Here is a 19518-nt window from a genome sequence, read left to right as displayed (position 1 = left end):
GCTTGGACATTGAAAAACCTCGTAGCAGCCAAAGGGTTAATATATTTCAAGGCAGTATGACCTCACAAGGATCCAGAAGTTTGTCGTGCATTAAAAAAAATAATGTCATAGTATTGTTATGCATAATTTATGCCAATTCGGTTATCCGAAAAGAAACCCCACTTGCGTCAAAAGGCTTCGCAAATAATTAAAAATTTCAAGAATCATGAATCACGTGAATATTAAATTAACTCTAAAACCAATCAGCTAATTGATAATTCATTAGAATATTCATAAAAATGCACCTGGATTTTTTTTTTTGGCTATTTTAAGATGTGCCTCATTCTACGATTTTATTGCATATTTCTAACTAATTAATACATATCATCGTGTTGACATCATCGAAAATATTCTTAAGCATAGGTACATAATATTGGTAATCACTTCAATATATAATTTTTGAAACAGCCTTATGGCTAAAGCGTATTAAAAACCATGCTCTAGATTTAATTATGATGTAATCTAAATATACCTTCGTAACAATGTCAATGTTAAGGGATTCAAATTTCAAAACTCGATGGCCATGATATGAATCAAATTACGTTTTAGAAATATATAAGACACCTTCAATAGAACCTATTATGTATAATAATTGTTTGGGTCAATCTTCTCACATTGACATTCGTGAAATATTATACTAACGACTTGGATTTTTCCAAGTATGTCAATTTAAAGATTTGTTGATTGTTCACCGGACAAATAAAATACGAAAATAATCGCAATTTGATCAGGAAAAAAAATGAGGTAATTGAACTTCGACTACAAAGTCGACAGCATTTTAAGTGTCCGCAAATGTAAATAGTCATTGTTAACTACCTTCAGTTATGTAAGATAAGCCAGCACCATGGATCAATGGTGAGAGATGCCAGGTTCGATCCTGTGAGTTGAGCGCGATTGAACAGAATTTATTCTTAGTATTATCTTTAAAGCTGCTCATCAGACTTTGATATTTGTGACTCCAATTCGATCGTTTCCTATCAGTGTTTACCAATTTATCTGATTTCATTGTTAAAGCGGTTCCTCCATCAAATTGGCAAAATACATCCTACCCACTATGTCACCACTATTTGAATATGATTTCAAAAATGTATTATCTATAGCAGGGCTACCCAAACTTATTCTGCAATGGAACACTTCGCAAACACGGAAATTTTAACAGAAAACTTAGTTTATTTTTTAGGTTGGGTAATTCCTACTTTTAAAAATTAAAAAAAATGTTATTAAAACACATTATTTATTAAGTAATTATTTTTAAATATAAACATAAAAATATGAATAAATAAAGCACTTAAGAGGGCTGGACACCAGCGCCTTGTCCATACAAACGTATTACACTTCTCCCTTCCTCAATTATGGCACTAGAGAAGTTATTTTTTTAATATGCTATGGATATCCACCATAGGCATATTTCTGTGGTTTTATTTTTTTGATTACTTATTTTTTATATGAGCTAGGAGCCGCCAAACATCTATAAAATCACCCTTTTTTACACCCACGAAAATAGTCCAGCGTGCTTATTTAACGATTGATTTTTAAAAAAATACGAGCACACAAACATAGTAAATATCTTTCTCATACCGATGATGAAATTTTTTTTTAATCATTAATTTTTTAATTAATTAATTTTTTGTCCAGTTTCAGAAGAGAAAACTGGAGAATACGAAACCTCGATTTTGTCGATTTAAAATAGGTATTATCTGGTCGAATCGCAACTGTCGCATTCACTCAATATATATATATATATATATATATATATATATATATATATATATATATATATATATATATATATATATATATATATATATATATATATATATATATATATATATATATATATATATATATATATATATATATATATATATATATATACATATATTGATATATATTGTCACATTCACTCAATATATACATGCACTCAATGTATATATCGAAGAAAGGAACGGTAACAAAATTAAGGTTTCGGGTGTACAGCCCTCTTAATGACTGTTGTGATTTTGAGCCCTTGAATTGCATATATTCTTGATATCAGGCACAATATTGGTAAGTTGCATTATAATATCTAGTGTTTGACTTCTCTCTTCTCGAAAATCTCGCTTCGCATAAATAGGTTGTAGAAAAAGGTAGTAAAACAATAATAGCTTGTTTTGAAAAATTGAGGTACTCTTCTGACAAACTCACCCAGAAATCTTTTCAAGGCTGATCTTTGTATTGTAACGTATGCTAAAAAGAGCCGCCGTTATAACTGGTTTCGAGGATTATCTCCAGGTTCAAGTGCAAGTCGGCTAAACAATGTCTGTCCATTTAAATATGGGCACATGAGTAAATCTTCTTCAATACTTTTATCGTATGTGTAACGAACAAGTACTAATAGTACAGCTAGTCCTGCGACATCTGTAGATTCATCCATTTGCAATGTACATCCACTGCAAAGTCCAAGACGATGAATTAACTCTAGGTTAGTAGAAAGATCTTAAATACGTCGTGAAACATTATTGTGGAGATTGATCTTCACTCGCCTTTCAATATGAAGTAGAAGATCTTTTAATGTGTTTAAGTGTATGAAACCCTTCCAAATTGTCATGGAACACCTATTCAGGTTCAGCGGAACACTGGTGTTCCGCGGAACATACATATGTAGTTTGGAAAACCTTGATCTATAGTATAGATGTCTCGCTAATTTTCTTATTTACAGTAGAACCTCGATTATCCGGACTAATTGGGGATGAAGGCAGTCCGGATAGTGAAAAATCACAATTGACAAGGAAAGACGTGTACATTCAGTATGAATAATTTTTATTAGTCTACATTTACATATATGAAGAAATTACATACATGAAGATCAATATTATATTATTCTTTATTAAGAAATCCAATTATGGATTTTTGCATAAAGTTAGCTGTTCTTTTTGAAGCTGCCAAATCGCGAATACTTTTCATACAATAATGGACCAGATATTGGTTGTCCAGACGATCGTCTTTAAATGAAAAACATAAAAATATACTCTTCGACTTCTTCATTTCCTGATTTTTTACATACCTCCTTTACGTTTCACTTACAATTACAATTCAGGAAAAAGTTTGCCTCTTATCCGATCGTTTTCATACTTTGCCATATTGCTTATTTTGGTCATCAATATAAGTAAATGGATCCTCCGCCATTACGATAGAGATAAAATATCGTTTAAGAAGCTTTTCAAGTGCGAAAATTTTTAATCTCAGTGACGTTTGGTAGTCATTAATTGTATACATAGATGGCGGTAGTAAAAAAATTATTGGTGTTTTTATTCAAAATAATAATTTTATATACAAATTATTCATAACCTTACGCTCTGAGCTTCCATCGTCTGACATTAAAGAATCAGTAAATTTCATAATGTTTTCACTTTGTTCTTTTATATCCGAAACCGTTGACGTTCCAACACCATATTTATTTGACAAAAAACGTCATGAGACACCGTTTTTTAATTCATTGATTATATCTAATTTGTCTTTTAATGATAATACAACACGTTTTCTTTCCTATACTGGTTATATTAAAAATAAATATTTAAATCGCCATCAAATTTTCAAAAAACCGACTCATTTCTCCGTCTTATTTTCGAATTTTTGCTATGCATTTCAAAGCAGCTGTGGCGGCTCGCTTATACGACATGGTCGAGTTTGGTTGCCTTCCTGCGAGTGGGGACCAACCCGGCTGGGTTCGGAGAGCTACTACTCACTCTGTCTTCAGCTGTCATATAATAAACACGTGCATTAACATGCCAGTCGTCTCATTCGTTCATCCTCCATACAGCAAAATCGTAAAATTTGTGTTTGTTTTAACAATCCGGATAATCGAGGTTCTACTGTACAGTATTTGTATTATGCTTATATGTCTGGTCACAGTGAAGAGTATTATGTAATGTCACTGTGACTAATATGTAAATAAATAAATAAGAAATATTGTACGTATAACATGAAATAGATAATCTTCAAACTAAGAGATTTAGCATGTCAATAGGATCAATAGGAATAAGTTGGGACACATGTCTTCAACAAAATTTTCGCATTTCTTTTGTGTATATACTTATATAATACAACTAGAAATGTATGTATGGTTTAAAGTGTTGTAATGCTTCCATACCCATGACAGTTGATGCCTTATTATGTTTTCAAAAGTTGATTGATGCATCCGATCTTAATTAACATAAAAATAGCTTCAATTTGTCAATCAAATTGTGCATATAAATACAATTCAATTTTCGCTACGTATCACAAACGTGCCGTACAATGTTGGCGCCCAAGCTCGTGTTTACATTGGTATATTCAATCGTAATACTTGTCGAGAAGTCCAATGCAGATTCTGAAGGCAACATTCACCTTTTCAAAAACGAAATATCCAAAGCTATGGAGACCTGCGGCGAAACGAAAGAAGTCAGAGACGCCGTTAAAGAAGAGTACGATCAGAGAGTGAGCAATCCATCGTTGTACAGACGCTACAGAAGGGATTCGCAAAGATTCGGCAATAACAACAACGATAAAACTCTGAGGGACAGCGAAAGCGGAGAATGGGATGATGACGAAAATAATAGAACTAAAGGAAAGGCCTGGAACGATCCCAATGACGACAAGTTCATCGTAGATAGCATCTACTCGCATGATCGCAGAAACGATTCCTACGGTAGTAATAATTTCTCACGTTCAAAGAACAGATCTGAACAAGATCAGAACACCACCAAACCAGGACAAGGCTATTTCGAAAACAACTTCGATAGTCGCGGAGGACGTCTATTACCGGGTTTGAACATATTACATGAAAACAGAGAACCCAGAAGTGTTAGCAGACTTGATTCAATCAAAAATCCTTCTATTCAAGTAAAATCAAGCTACATCAGAAAGAAAAGACATAGTGTACTTATAAAAAGTGCGAGCGACAGTGAGGTGAATTTTTTAGTTTTTTTTTTTTTTGTGCAAGAACTTTCATAAAACTGTTATATATGCAGTGGCGGCTCGTGAGAATTCACAGTGGCGGAGCTGCAGAGATGAATCAGGCTGTAGTAGCTCGTTGACTATTCCAGTGACCGAATGCAAACGAAAATAGCGTCCATATGTACCATACTGGGAGGTCTGCTGCCCGCAGTCCATATGAAAGAGCCGCTACTGTATAGATGTATATATAAATACGTGCGAATTCGCTCTATTGTCACGGATATTCCATTGGATCCGTATTTTTGAAGCGTGTGGAATCTATGGTCGACTTGGGTATCACTTTTGATCCTCAATTCACCTTTCACAACCACATCAAGACAGTCGCTGACGTTTCCTTTCGTCGACTTGGATTTGTCTTGAGATATGCTAGATTATTCTCCAACCCCATGTCTTCTCGCTTGCTTTTCAACTCGATTGTTAGAAGTAAGCTAGAGTATAATGCGATTGTGTGGAATCCGCATGATGCAAATTACTCTCTTATTATCGAAAAAGTGCAAAAAGCATTTCTTCGTTTTCTATATAAGAAAGAGTTTGGGTATTACCCATATCTGTATCCTACTCCTTTCCTTTTGGGCATGCTTGGGTATAATTCCCTTGAACTTCGGAGAAACTTCTCGTTAATTCGTTTCGTTCTCCAGCTACTGCGTGGTAATACGTCATGCCCGTTGTTGCTGGAACAATTGGGACTTTATGTACCTAATAATTGTGTGCGTGGTAGATATCATAATTTAATGGTTGTACCTTCTGCTCGCACAGTTCTTTTTCGAATGGCTCCTATACCTAGAGCTATTCGACTTCTCAATGAAATCGTTGCTGCCGTCCCTGAATGTGATATTTTCCACCTTGGGGAGCGTAGATTATCGGATGTTATTTTAACATATTTATCTGGTAACCTGCGCTCATCATTACTTTCTTAATTTGAATGTGATCTTAATCAACTCTCTTCCATTTGGGCCTCGCTGTGATTTTATTTTTTATTCATATTTTGTTTGATTTATTTTACTTTTTCTTTCTCCTTTGTACATTTTTATGTACTATTTTAATTATATTATTATTTTCCTTTTGTTACTTTTTTATTATTATTTTATTTTACCATGTTTTCTGCTTTCTAATTTTTATGTTTTTTACTTGTATCTATATATATCTTTGTTAAATGTAGGCCATTGTGGCGCATTAGGTTCTTCCTGTAATGCCACAATGGTCCAAAACTATTAAACTATTAATAAACTAAACTTTTTTCATTTTTATTTTCAGTGTTTGAGTCAATGTGTTTTCAGGAATTTACAAATTGTTAGTACAACACAGTTAAAAGGTTAGTAATTATTTCATAGAAAAGTGTTAAAATTTGAAACTTTCAGGTCGACGATCGTGGAATACCCAAAGAGGCAATGTTCATTAAAATGGTTCAAGATACTGTGACGTCACAACAAACCAAATCTCTCATCGAAAAACAAATACAATCATGCTTCAGAGAGTTGATTTCAGGTGAAATTATAAAAAAAAATTAGAAAAAAACCACCATTTAAAAATGTCTTTATTCATTTTATGTGTCAAATTTTTAGAATCTGAAGAAAACGGATGCTCATATTCAAATGCTTTGGAACGATGTTTGAATCTTCAACTTAAAAAGAGAAAAGATGTGGCAAACGAAGAGAAAAAATAAGTTTCGTAAGCATATTTGGAATTTGTCTGTTAAGCTTACTTAGTAAATATTATATACATACATACATTGATAGTTAAAATAAACCATTTAAATATATTTCAAAGCTTTATTTTTATAAGATTCGCCTTTAATAATAAATTATAAATATATGCAAATAAATATAAAATGCATCGAAATTTACACCCAATTACAATTTCCATACGATATTAATTTTGCATCGATATTCGGCTCAAAACATAGTTTGAAGAAAAGTTAACAATTTTGTTGGTTTGACGAACTTCTTCGTCGAATTGTATATGATCGAACCACCTGCAGAGATTCAAGTGTGTTTCTTTTTCCGGCGGATGCATAGAAAGCTGAAAACAAAAATGAACAATAACAATTTTAACTTTATACATATGTAGAATATCGATTCGAAATTATAACACTTACAATTGCATCGTAAACGACGTGATAAACAACAACATCGGCGATAGTTATACAATACCCGACCAAATACGAATAATTTTCTAAATAGGTGTTCAGTTCCTGAAAATTCATGTTACAAAATGTTAATATTTTGTTACTCGGAAGAATAAACATTGATTTTCATTAGATTTTACCCTCAAAAGAGATTTCCCTTGCGGAGAATTTGTATTCAGCTGTGATCCGTTACAGGAAGCAAATTCCAACCATTGATAAACTAAACATTGTTGTTGGAGATCGCTCAACGAATGCTGCTTGCTTCCTTCTATCAGTCTGAATATTATGCTTGCTAATCCTGCATATTCCTTCCCATTTATGGACACTTTTAATATCTGTAACAATGGCTTATTTTTTAGCATACAAATATATTTTGCATTATATTTTATTTAAACTATCATATCTAAGCAATTTAAGTTACAAATAATCTATAGTTGAGATTACATACTACTTATAGGTTATGTTCTACATTTATATGTTTACCTCGTCGCCATCTTTGTTTGAAATCATTTTAATTGCATAATCGTTCACATTTAAATATTTAGCAATTTTAGAAATAAGATCCATCTTAATTATTTGACTAAATACTCCACGTTAATTTCAAACTATTGATCTGTCAAGTGTCAAGTCGACAGCAATGATGCCAACCTCATAGACACGAAATATGGCCAAAAAACCAGCCCAATTTTATAAAAATAATAAATAGAGGAAACTGGTTAGCTATCCAGTTAATCGGTAATTGGACTATTCGTCACATTGCGGTGGTCACAAAGACAAGTTTTTCCATGAAAATCGCGAATACACAATATTTGGCACTCAAGTTCTCGTTAGTATTGTTACGTACGCCGCGGATTAAGCGAATAGAATCCCAGAGACTATGTGACCGTTCAAGGGTTATCTGTTATCGGACTAACTAAGTGCTTGCACTTAGACCAACGGATATCTGCTATCGGATTAACTAAGTGCTTGCACTTACTTCCAGGATTATATCTGGACTCTAAGTGCATTTAGGCTAAACAATGACCGTTACTAGGCCTTTCTCAGAATCGGTACGGGGAGACCCAATGTCGTGGAAGTACATATCCGAATACGTGACTATACAACAGGTTAACAGATTAGACGTCCTGAGAGATCTACCCTTTATAAGGCGGTACGTAGGCGATATCAGGTCATTCTGGACTGAGCACTGCCAGTGCGTGTATCTCCTTAATCATCAATAAATGATGTGAGACGACCGTTGGCCTTTTACTTGGATCCTCCACCCACCCCTACACAACAGTATGATAGTTATCGTTAGTATGGTTCGGTGATTACTAGTCAAATGTGAACCGGTCACACGTGATCACCTGTCACACTAAAACTGGTCACCAGAAAACTGGTCACACCCTAAAATCGGTCAATCAGTTTTCTCGTGACCGATTTTAGGGTGTGACCAGTTTTAGTGTGACGGGTGATCACGTGTGACCGATCTAGAGCGACCGGTTGTCCTGTGACTGGTTCACATATGACTAGTAGTCCGTTTACCGTTAGTATGATGGATTTTTCGGCTGCTGGATGTTCCGTTATAGAGATTTTAGTGACTTTGTGACCAGTAATCACCGAACCGCAGTAATCGTTGGCCGTTTGGATTAATAATACATCATTAGACCAGTAGAATGTTGAGAGAGATGGAGACAAGCAACGAGACGGTTGATGACTTGGGAGATCACGACACTGCACAGAGGATAACAACTAAAGAAGTATATTGCTATTAATTAGTAGACAACACAAGCATTATCAAAGGTGATAAGGTTTCTCAATAATATCACAGGATTCTAATTGTTTTACTTTATGATTGAAGTGGCCAGGGCCGCGCCTACCACACTACCGAAAGAAATTGAGTCAAAAAAATTATATTCCTTAAAAAATACGAAACAAGACATCGAACTTTTAAAAATATATTTGGCTTGTCTTGTTGTATACTTGTGAATTACTGTTGTAATTTAGAAAAAACGAGATAGCAGGTATAGCTTCGGTTCGCATGGAGCTATATAGGTCTTTTATGTTCAATTATCTTTGGAACTGCCAGATGTGTTTCTTCAAGGATGTTGAGTATTGGTTAGTCATCAAAAGAACAATGTCCAAGATGTGGGATTGGAGGTAAAAACATTACATTTTCATGAATGAACTTGAAAACGTTTCTCACAAAACGAAACGAAAACAGTCTCTTATCATCTGGTCCTGTTCAGAACTTAACGTATTGGTTTAATTTTTATTGTGATTAACATTTTCAACACTATGTATTTATCACAAGGTAAGATTTTTGCACTACTCGCATGCATTTCATCTTTTTTAATATACAATATATATATATAAATCAATGTTTATCTGTTACGTATGCGTTCCTATACCATTCAACCGATTGCGATGAAACTTACAAGAGTTATTGTGTGCATGTCCGCAATGGTTTCTGTAAAAAAAATCCCCCAAAAACGGGAGCGGAAACGGGAATGAATGGCATTGCATGGCAAATAATTTCAAATCAGTTCGCAACCTACGTTGTTAGGGTAAAATAAACAAAGAGTTGAATAATTGAAGTGTTCGCCGCCTGCATTCTTCCGAAAAATGGGAACGGGAATTGCATGCGTTATTGTGGCATTGCATCGCATGCCAAGTTCAGCTAGTGATTTATACAAATGCTAATAAAATTAAAGAGCGGCCAATTTAAGTTTGCACACAGGCCAATATACGTATTTGATACAAAAGAATAAAACGGTTTTGACTAAAATATATGTTTATATTTTTAATATTGTCATTTGCATAAATACATTTACACAAATCTTGATTATGTATAATAAATTAATAGCTTGTCACAATAGCTCACTTAATAAATTTGGAATGTGTGCCACAAAACATTAAAAATAATAGCCTAACGAATACTTGGAAGATAAATCTATGTATGTATACATCCAAATGTGGATTTTCTAATGTGATATAATCTATATTTTTTACATATACAATATATATATTACATGTTAAATTAAAAAGTAGGTAATGCACAGACTTTTAACTATAAACAATAACTTTCTTCGACTTCTTCGCAACTAGAAAACGGTTATGTATATTAAAATTTGTTTAATCAATAAAAACACATGTATTCTCGTTAGTCCCTACAATATTGTACACCATTTTAGAATATTACTTTGAGGAATATACAGTTAGCTGCACACATGTACAAAATACGTATACAAATTTTTGGGTAATTACACAATAAAATTTTACAATATTAGTTAAGGTTTTTTTTTTTAGATAGGTACAACATGTACACGGATTACATCTGATATTTAAGTACATTAAATTGTTCAATATTTTTATTATAATATATATTTTCAGATTAATAAGCTGGGTGTTGCGATATAAATACATATATAACAGTGCGCGACTGGCACAATAATGCATGATACATAAATAAAGTGCTCATCAAAACCACTGTTCAATCGTGAGATCAGTTACGAGTGCAAATTGCAGACTTAAAAAAAATATGGATTTGTCGACAATATCTACACAGCAAGCAGTTGAAAATAGATAGTAATAGCAAACAACCTAATTTCGTACTTTGAACGTAATTATACCCTCATTGAGTTGTCTCAAGATTATAATAATAGTCCGCAATAAGCATTAATTTACACACCAATTTAAATGGACTTACAAAAAAAAAAAAATATATATATATATAATGAAGATTCTATACATCGTTAAAACTGTGAGAGAACTTACATATGATTACAAACCTTACAATGCATTATCACTAATTAATTAAACATTAAAAAGTAATCATTACCATTTATTACATTAATTTAAATTAGTGACTTACGGGCGAATATTTATTCAAAATGTCACAACACCCAGTCCATAGAAAATACAATTAATATTTATTAATACATACATGTATATCTAATTATAAACATTGGACGAACATAATACACATTGTAGAAGGCAGATAAACGCTTATAAAATATATTTATAATTATTTTTGAAGTGTGAAATTTGTGAGTCTCTCTCTAAAGTAAACACTTTATTTTCAATTGGTTTAAATATACATATAAAATTATATTTATCGAAATAACAACAATAGTCACACTATAAAATAATAAAATCAACATAAACAGTGACCCAATAAATGCTATAACTAGTTGTAAAATATTAAAACACAAACAAAATAAGAGCGATAAAAATATTGTGACATTGACGTGTGAAGGCGAAATAGAAATTGAAAAAAGTTCATTTAAAACATCATCTCAAACACCGAAAGCATCCACAATGTTAATCATCTCTTCATTACATATATGAATTCGGCATATGAGCAATTCGTTACCCTTTTAAATGATAAAAGACTAAATAAAAAGGTTTGTGTGAAAATGTAAACAAATAAATGCAAAAGTTTGAGTGTAACTATGAGGTAACATTGATTTTAAATACAATACATTAAGTAAATCACATATTGATTATATTTTATCATTATATTCTATATTGACCATTGATTCGGAAAGTTTGAAGTTCGGTTTGGTCAACTTTTCACTGATCCCGACGTACACAGTAGTGTGTGGAGTTTAGTTTGGACAACTTTTTTCTATCTAAAAGTTCAGCAATTACGCTTCATGATCTTCAGCGCACGAATTAATTCCGATCAAAGCCTCCGTTTGCTCGTCTAATTCATTTATCCTGAAGACAAAAAAAAAGCATCGATTATGTATGTAAAAAATATATTGGCGATTAAAACAAGCACTATTATAGATGGAATACCTTAAACTTCTGCTACGAGCAGACATGTGAGAGAAATAATAGTATATTTTTTTGACGAGAACTAAAGCAGGATCCCAATTCTCGTAATGGGCTAGAAGTGTGACGCCAAAAAATGCTATAAACATAGGAAGTGTGCCCGCATAGAGAAGAGCTGGATACGCTACTTTCTTCAATATGACGTCTGCTAACATTGACATCGGTATAGTTAGACTTATAGAAATTGTGGCAATCAGTGATGACGTTAAGAAACATCCCCTAAAACGGCGACAAACATCATCAATTATTTATTCTGAATAATACAAAGGTAAGGCGACCGTTCGGACTGATTTTACCAGTACACTTAGTATCTAATAGATGGATTCAAATATACAAATTCTTCAGTAAAAATTAAATATCTCCTACGAAAGTATTTGAAAATGAGTCGAATGCTGTTTCCGTTTAATGTACTTTTTTATTCGATTAACAATATGTGGTCCAGCGATAAAGCGCAATAGAATATTGAAACTTAGAAATAGTTGTCAATTACTAAATATAATTTTAACCAGTCTTGTGTAGAATTTTATGACAGCATTCCACAAAATGAATTCATTTTGTAGAATAAATGTGCAACCATGATTTTTTGTTCGTTTTTACATAATAGTACAATAAAAAAAATACCGCTTTTATGTTACCATAGCGGAGACTAATCAATCTTTACTAAGTTTGATCTATTGAATTCGAATATGACAATGATTTTTGTTGGTTTGCTTTCGTTTATGAGATATGAGCGTTTAAAAAAATGCGCGTTTTTTGGATTTTACAGTCTATAACTCAAAATCTAGTATTGCTGTGCTAAAAGTGAGTATTGGAATCAATAGTCAAATATTTTTTCTATTGATTGTGATTTTTATTTATTTTTTAAATACTTTTAATGAACTATCTAGCGAATTTTAAAGTAAAAAATATTAAAGTAATCTGTAAGATTTGAGTTTACTGATTTTTCACTTTACCACGTTTAAAAGGATTAGTTTTTATTGGTAGTTAAATATAAAACTGGCCCAACAAATGTATAAAAGATTGAGAAATGTGTAGTAAAAATATATTTTTTACTTAAAATTCGATTAACAATTAATAATATGGATTTTAAAAGAATAATAACCGTCTGTGAAAGCAAACATAAAAGAGCCTTGTAAAAAATCAGTCAATAGAAAAAAAAACACCCGACTATGGATTCTAATACTCACTTTTGACAAAAATATACTAGATTTTGAGTTACAGACTACAAAAGCCAAAAATCTGTAAAAATTGCGCATTTTTTAAACCCTTATATCTCATAATCGAAAAGAATCCAACAAAAAAAATTGACATATTCGAATTAAGTGGGTCACATTAATTATAGATAGATTGTCTCAATATAAGTCAAAAATATATATTTTTTCATTGGCAGTATATTAGAAGGTTAATTTACCAGTATTTTATTTCATCACGTTTATAAAGATTGGTTTTCTATCTCAATATATTTATTTCATCTTAACGCACAAATTCAAACTTTAAATTGAGTTGAAGAATGTTGTCATCGAAGTTTTTAGAAATATTTATAAGGATAAAATGTCCTGCTTAATAAATTTGAAAATAACAGTCACCTTACTATAAGCAAATAAGTAAAACACAATCAGCATACCAAAGCCACAGAACCTCGGAGAGAACGGTACCAACGAGACCGTTCAAGAGTAGCCAAAGCCATTGCTGTTTGGAAGGCCATTCAAACACCTCCCAAGACGTGAGATGAAACACGAAAAATAGTGGCCACAATAATAATAAATTAAAGAGTCCAACAAAACCTAAAAAAAAAAAACAAATAAAAAAACATTAAATACAAATTTTATCATGTAATCAATTGAATCAAACAACGGAAACATACCAAAAAATAACGGAATGTCCATTTTATCTTCATGGTCCACTTTTCGTCTAAGGAAAACAAGATATGCGGCATAAAAGAAAGCACTCACTAATGAAAGAATAACTCCGATAGGTAAGCGTTTCGCATCTACGCTCATATCGGACAAGCTGACTAGAACCTGAAAGCCGAACAAAATATGAACCATAGCATTTCACATAATCATTTGAAAAGGGAACTAATTATTTGGTGGGTTAAAAATAAACTAAAACGATCAGATAAAAATTAAGATTAATGATCAGTAATTTATTAAATAAGTGATCAGTTAAATAATATAAATGATCAGTAAATATTCATTTTTCGATCAGTAAGTAACAATTATTCGATCAGTGATAAGATAACTAATATAAATGATGAGTAAAACCAAATAAATTATTATTTTGAAGAGTTGGATGATAGCGCGTCGCCCATCTTACATATGTAGATCTTAGCAGCCAACACTTATTTATTTAAGGGTCAGGTTAGGTTATGTTAAGTTCTTTGAAGTAATACACAGAAGTCGGGAGTAAATGTTGGGGGTGGGGTTTAGCCGGTAAAAATCCGGCACTACCCTGCAGTTCGGACTGTAGGCTGCCTTCCGAAGATTCCCCACCTCCAGCACAGCGAAAAAAAAAAAAGGTTAAGTTAAATCGGGGTTGGCCCTATTCATTTAAGATTAGGTTGTTAGGGTCAGTATTTATTAAAAAAAAAACATATCTTAGCAGCCAACACTTATTTATTTAAGGGTCAGGTTCGGTTAGGTTAGGTTAAGGTTGGCCCTATTCATTTAAGATTAGGTTGTTAGGGTCGATATTTATTAATTTAACATACACGCGAGAACTGAGACTGAAATGAACCTGGAGCGAGGGGCGAGGACCGAGGGGGTTCGAAAACGGAGAGGGGGTCAATATTTGTTTATTTATTTTATTCTAAACAGACCATTGTGGCATAACAGGAATTCCTAAAGCACCACAATGGTCAAAAAATATAACACAAAAAAAACAAAATAACAATTAAACATTAATTAATACATAACGAAAATAATATACTCATCAATTATACATAAAAAAAAATACATTTGAACATAAACATAAATACATCCATACACAAACATAAAAAATAGCATTTAATAATAACAGATAAAGTAAAAATATCAAATAAAAAATATAGCATAAGGAATGCCTTGCACCTACAGCCAGTTTCAATAAATATGTAAGAAACAACTACAAATACAAAACATCCCTGTAAGGCCCAAATGGAAGAGAGTTAATCAAAATTTCACTCATAAATCACAATCAATCATGAAAACAATGATGAGCGCAGACTACCAGATAAATGGGTTAGAGTAATTTCCGACAATTTACGCTCACTAAGGTGGAAAATATCACATTCAGTCTCGGCAGCAACGATTTCATTAAGTTTATGAACGATGTTCAAGTAGTTAAAGCCGGGTCAAACACATATCCGAGAAAAAGTGAGTCCAAGGGAAAAACCAATAATCAGGAAGCCAGTAGAAAAACGAATTCCAAGTCCAAGAGAAAAGCGAGAAATCAAAACACCAGTGTAAACGATGCGATATGGCAACATTGGCTCTACTTCATCTGTCAAAATGCGTAAAAATGATCGTTTCATTTAATAATTGATCATTTATTTCGAAATCTCATCATTTCGTTTAATACACTGATCATTTTGGTTTAATTACTGCTCATATTACATAAATATTTATCATTCTATTTAATAGCTGATCGCATGGCGACTGATCAATACAAACTGATCATTTATTATATTCACCGATCAATCCATTATTTTACTGATCGGTTAAATAGAGAAAATCACTTACGAGGCCGCCAATCGTTATACAAACGGCGATCAATTTCGACAGGGTGATTCGATCGCCGGGTTGACTCGGAAACAGAGCGGCTAAAACTAGAGTGAACAAGCTGGACGTGGAGGATAAAGCCGTCACCACACCAGCCTCGGTAGTCACCAACGAAGCCTGATATGTATAGTTGGCAACGAACCACTGAAAAAAGTAACAAGTGAAGTTAGCCGAGCTTCTATTAGATTAGTGCCAATCAATCTAATGCGTCGTCACTCACCAACAAGCAGAAACAAAGTGCCACTTTGGCTTGACGACGCGCGCTAAGTTTAGCAGCATGACGTCTGGCCGCTTCTCCGGCGCGTACGGAAGCAGCATGAGACAGTCTCGCGAGGAGTGCTTCCGCCGCACAATGCTCCGACATATGACGCACCTGCGAAGCGATTCGATAAGTAAAAGACATATCTAAAAGTAGATAAAAATCAACGGCTGAAGGAAATGAATACCTCTGCAACTTTGTTGAATCGAACGGATCTCTGGGACGACTCGTCGCTTTCAGTTCCGGATATTTCCGCTACTTCTCTTTCAGGCGTTCTTACAGGCACATATGTTGGATCGCTCTTAAAAGCAACGCCTTTATTAATTTTATTTTATTTTAACACAGCAGTTCATATTGACTTTAAATATACTTACTAGGCTTGTGTTGGCATCGGTGAAAAAATTTTCATCGTCTGCATTTGGATCAACCAACTAAAAAAATATAAATTACAAATGAAAGATAAAATAACCGACTATAGATTCAAATATTCATTTTGAACAGAAAATTGACAGATTTTGAGAAAAATCGCGCGATTTAAAAAACACACATGTATCTCCGAATCTCGAGCCAATCAACATTTTTTGTCACCAGATTCGTGTTTACTGGGCGTAGAGCTATATATAATATATAAGAAAAGTCATATCTCGTCTCTGGACCATTTTTCGTGTCGAACAGTGTTATTGGTCACAAAGCGTTCGCCCAAGTCACTAAAATCTCTATAACGGAACATCTGGCAGCCGAAAAGTCCATCATACTAACGATAACTATCATACTAACGAGAACTCAAGTGTCAAATATTCCATGTTCGCGATTTTCATGGCAAAAATTGTCTTTTGGGCGATCGTAATGTGACTAATAATCAGTGGCGGCTCGTCCATACGCACTGCGGTACTGCAGCACCCCCAAGGAAATTGAGAAAAATTTGATATTATTATATACATAAATGTATGTATGTATATTATATAAAAATATCAATATTATTAATATTATTAAGCCTGCCCGCACACCGATACATCCAATAATGATCATACATCGCTGTACTAATATCAGCAATCTAGCATAGTAATATCGATGCATTTTCAATTAAAGAAAACTTAAAAAGTTTTATTAATGTCATTATACAAATATGAGATTCCAAAAATATTTGATGCATATATTATCGCACATATTATAGAAGCCAAAAATATGTGTGATGTTATTATTAAGGATATAAAAGAAAGATATACTTTTTCTAATCAATTAAAAGCTGTGAAATTATTTAATAAAGAAAATTTTGAAAAGTACTGAAAGAAAATGCCAATGGAAGATCTACTACTAACCGTTGAATCATATCCAATGTTAGATAAAGAAAAACTTCAAACTGAATTAGAAGTGTTTTACTCAAGGAAAGAAATGCATAGTATTAATGATTTATTAATATTTTTAAAACTTATTTTTGCAATCAATTTATGCAAAGTTCGTGTGGAAATAACAAAACTTATTCAAATTCTGCTTACAACTTCAACTACCACTGAGCCAGAACGGTGTTTTTCATCAATAAATAGAATAAAGACATACATATATAAGAAACACAGTGGATCAGGAAAGATTGACGGCTTTGTCTATGCTGTCAATTGAAAAAAGACAGAAGAATCAATTTTATAATGAAATAAAATACATATAATGTTTAATTTTCATCATTTTGATGTTAATAGTAAAATATAATCCAAATAAACCTTTTTTTTATTTTTAATCAACCGCAGCACCCCCAGATATCTTATCCACGAGCCGCCACTGCTAATAATACAATTACCGTAGCATTTATCTACCTGGTAACTGATTCTGTGATGAAATCAGGCAATTAAAAAAAACCGAACACGAAAATTGCGAACATAGAAAATTACGTACTATTAACCTCAATTATTGATGTACTGGTGTTGTGCCCGGTGAAATATCATCGCATGGGTTATGGAATATTAAGTTATTAATTAAAATAAATGTGTCGGTCCTGTGTTCAATCCGCACTTGGTCGTGTTTTTTTCAAATACCCTTTAAATATATTGAATTTAATTGTTTAATCTGAAAAAAAAAAATGGTAAAAACTACCTACCTACATATAAACAATATAAAACAAAAATTAAAAATTTAATTAAATAATTAAATAAATTTTCAATAGATGGCGCTAAATGGTCAGAGACTAATTTCCCTAGATTAAACATCGGTAGCAAACAGTATATATAGAAGTTTTTTGTTGATCTGTTATTATGTTAGTATTGTATTCGTACGTTTTGTTGGAAGTGTTTTTACATATGTCGAATCGAAACGACTATTATAGTACGGCGAGCGTTATCTCACACAGAATAGCGCTATAATATATATATATATAAAAAGAGACGCGATGTAAATATTTACTATATTTGTATGTATAGAAATTGTATATTTGTATGTATATAAATTGTATATACATATGTATGTATATGGCAGAACGTGAATTTAGAAAAAAACAAATTTTACGACACCAGGAGCGGTTCGGTGATTATTGGTCACAAAGCGCTCGCCCAAAAGTCACTAAAATCTCTATAACGGAACATCTGGCAGCTGAAAAGTCCATAATACTAACGAGAACTCCAGCGCCAAATATTCCGTACTCACGATTTTCGCGGCAAAAATTGTCTTTTGAGCGATCGTGGTGTGACTAATAATCACCGAACCGTTTCGATTACTGTTTCAGTTACGGATCCCAATTCCTTTTTCAGTTCTGAATCCCGATTTATTTTTCATTTCCGGTTCTGGATTCCTTTTGGTTTCGGATACGGACTCAATTTTCAGTTCCGGATACCGAACCCTTTTTCAGTTCCGATTCCCGATTTCTATTTTAGTTCCGATTCCGATTAATCTAATCTATAATTTGGAAAGAGACTTTGTATGTATGTAAATATCCTTGGTCGTCGTCGTCGTCTTCGTCGTCGTCTTCGTCGTCCGTAGATCGGTGACGTCATCGAACACGTGATTCGATTTTTTTTTTTTTCGATCCATGGGCGCCGATTTGTTTTTTTCGATTCAATGGATTCACCCCCGCGGGGGCGCAAAGCGAGTAGTTTCATGGGGCCCCGCCAGGGGCGCCACAAGGGGCGCAGCCCCGAAGGGGGCCCGGGGGGCGCAGCCCCGTGGGGCCCCAGCCTCATGGGGCGCAGCCCCATGGGGCTCAAAAGGGGGCGCCACAAGGGGCGCAGCCCCGTGGGGCCCCGAAGGGGGCCCGGGAGGCCCAGCCTCATGGGGCGCAGCCCCATGGGGCTCAAAAGGGGGCGCCACAAGGGGCACAGCCCCGTGGGGCCCCAGCCTCATGGGGCGCAGCCCCATGGGGCTCAAAAGGGGGCGCCAACAGGGGCACAGCCCCGTGGAGCCCCGAAGGGGGCCCGGGGGGCCGAGCCTCATGGGGCGCAGCCCCATGGGGCTCAAAAGGGGGCGCCACAAGGGGCGCAGCCCCGTGGGGCCCCGAAGGGGGCCCGGGGGGCCCAGCCTCATGGGGCGCAGCCCCATGAGGCTCAAAAGGGGGCGCCACAAGG

At 34.0% G+C, this 19518-nt stretch overlaps 2 protein-coding genes across 3 annotated transcripts in view; both read right to left on the bottom strand.

Annotated features, from left to right (window-relative positions):
• Window positions 1-6272: 6272 nt before the first annotated feature.
• Window positions 6273-7797, bottom strand: AIMP3 (aaRS-interacting multifunctional protein 3). The gene is made up of 4 exons (XM_077437017.1): window positions 7622-7797; window positions 7279-7473; window positions 7109-7204; window positions 6273-7032 (listed from the first exon to the last, which is right to left on the bottom strand). The coding sequence occupies exons 1-4, from the start codon at window positions 7703-7705 to the stop codon at window positions 6883-6885; spliced, it is 525 nt and encodes a 174-aa protein (XP_077293143.1). The 5' UTR covers window positions 7706-7797; the 3' UTR covers window positions 6273-6882.
• Window positions 7798-9897: 2100 nt separating this feature from the next.
• The window catches only part of LOC143916089 (solute carrier family 35 member F5), a 17119-nt gene continuing 7498 nt past the window's right edge, over window positions 9898-19518 (bottom strand). The window contains exons 3-10 of one of the 2 annotated variants that reach the window (XM_077436986.1): window positions 16348-16404; window positions 16161-16274; window positions 15935-16087; window positions 15676-15858; window positions 13821-13977; window positions 13581-13740; window positions 11921-12175; window positions 9898-11839 (exon numbers count right to left, since the gene is read on the bottom strand). In XM_077436986.1, coding sequence (XP_077293112.1) covers window positions 11767-11839; window positions 11921-12175; window positions 13581-13740; window positions 13821-13977; window positions 15676-15858; window positions 15935-16087; window positions 16161-16274; window positions 16348-16404 — 1152 coding nt within the window. In that variant the 3' untranslated portion in view covers window positions 9898-11766. Of the gene's footprint in view, window positions 11840-11903; window positions 12176-13580; window positions 13741-13820; window positions 13978-15675; window positions 15859-15934; window positions 16088-16160; window positions 16275-16347; window positions 16405-19518 lie in introns of both variants that reach the window. The other variant, XM_077436987.1, reaches the window with a different exon arrangement.

This window comes from Arctopsyche grandis, chromosome 8 (genome assembly GCF_051622035.1).
Source record: "Arctopsyche grandis isolate Sample6627 chromosome 8, ASM5162203v2, whole genome shotgun sequence".
Taxonomy (NCBI): domain Eukaryota; kingdom Metazoa; phylum Arthropoda; class Insecta; order Trichoptera; family Hydropsychidae; genus Arctopsyche; species Arctopsyche grandis.
The sequence above is the reverse complement of the archived record's forward strand: the minus strand, read 5'-3'. Positions and strand labels throughout refer to the sequence as shown.

Excerpts from the sequence above, each read along its gene's own strand:
- AIMP3 (XM_077437017.1), bottom strand. The coding sequence starts at position 7,705 with ATGGATCTTATTTCTAAAATTGCTAAATATTTAAATGTGAACGATTAT. Across the intron at positions 7,474-7,621 it reads CAAACAAAGATGGCGACGAG|ATATTAAAAGTGTCCATAAA; the intron begins GTAAACATATAA and ends CCATTGTTACAG. Across the intron at positions 7,205-7,278 it reads AAGGGAAATCTCTTTTGAGG|GAACTGAACACCTATTTAGA; the intron begins GTAAAATCTAAT and ends ATGAATTTTCAG.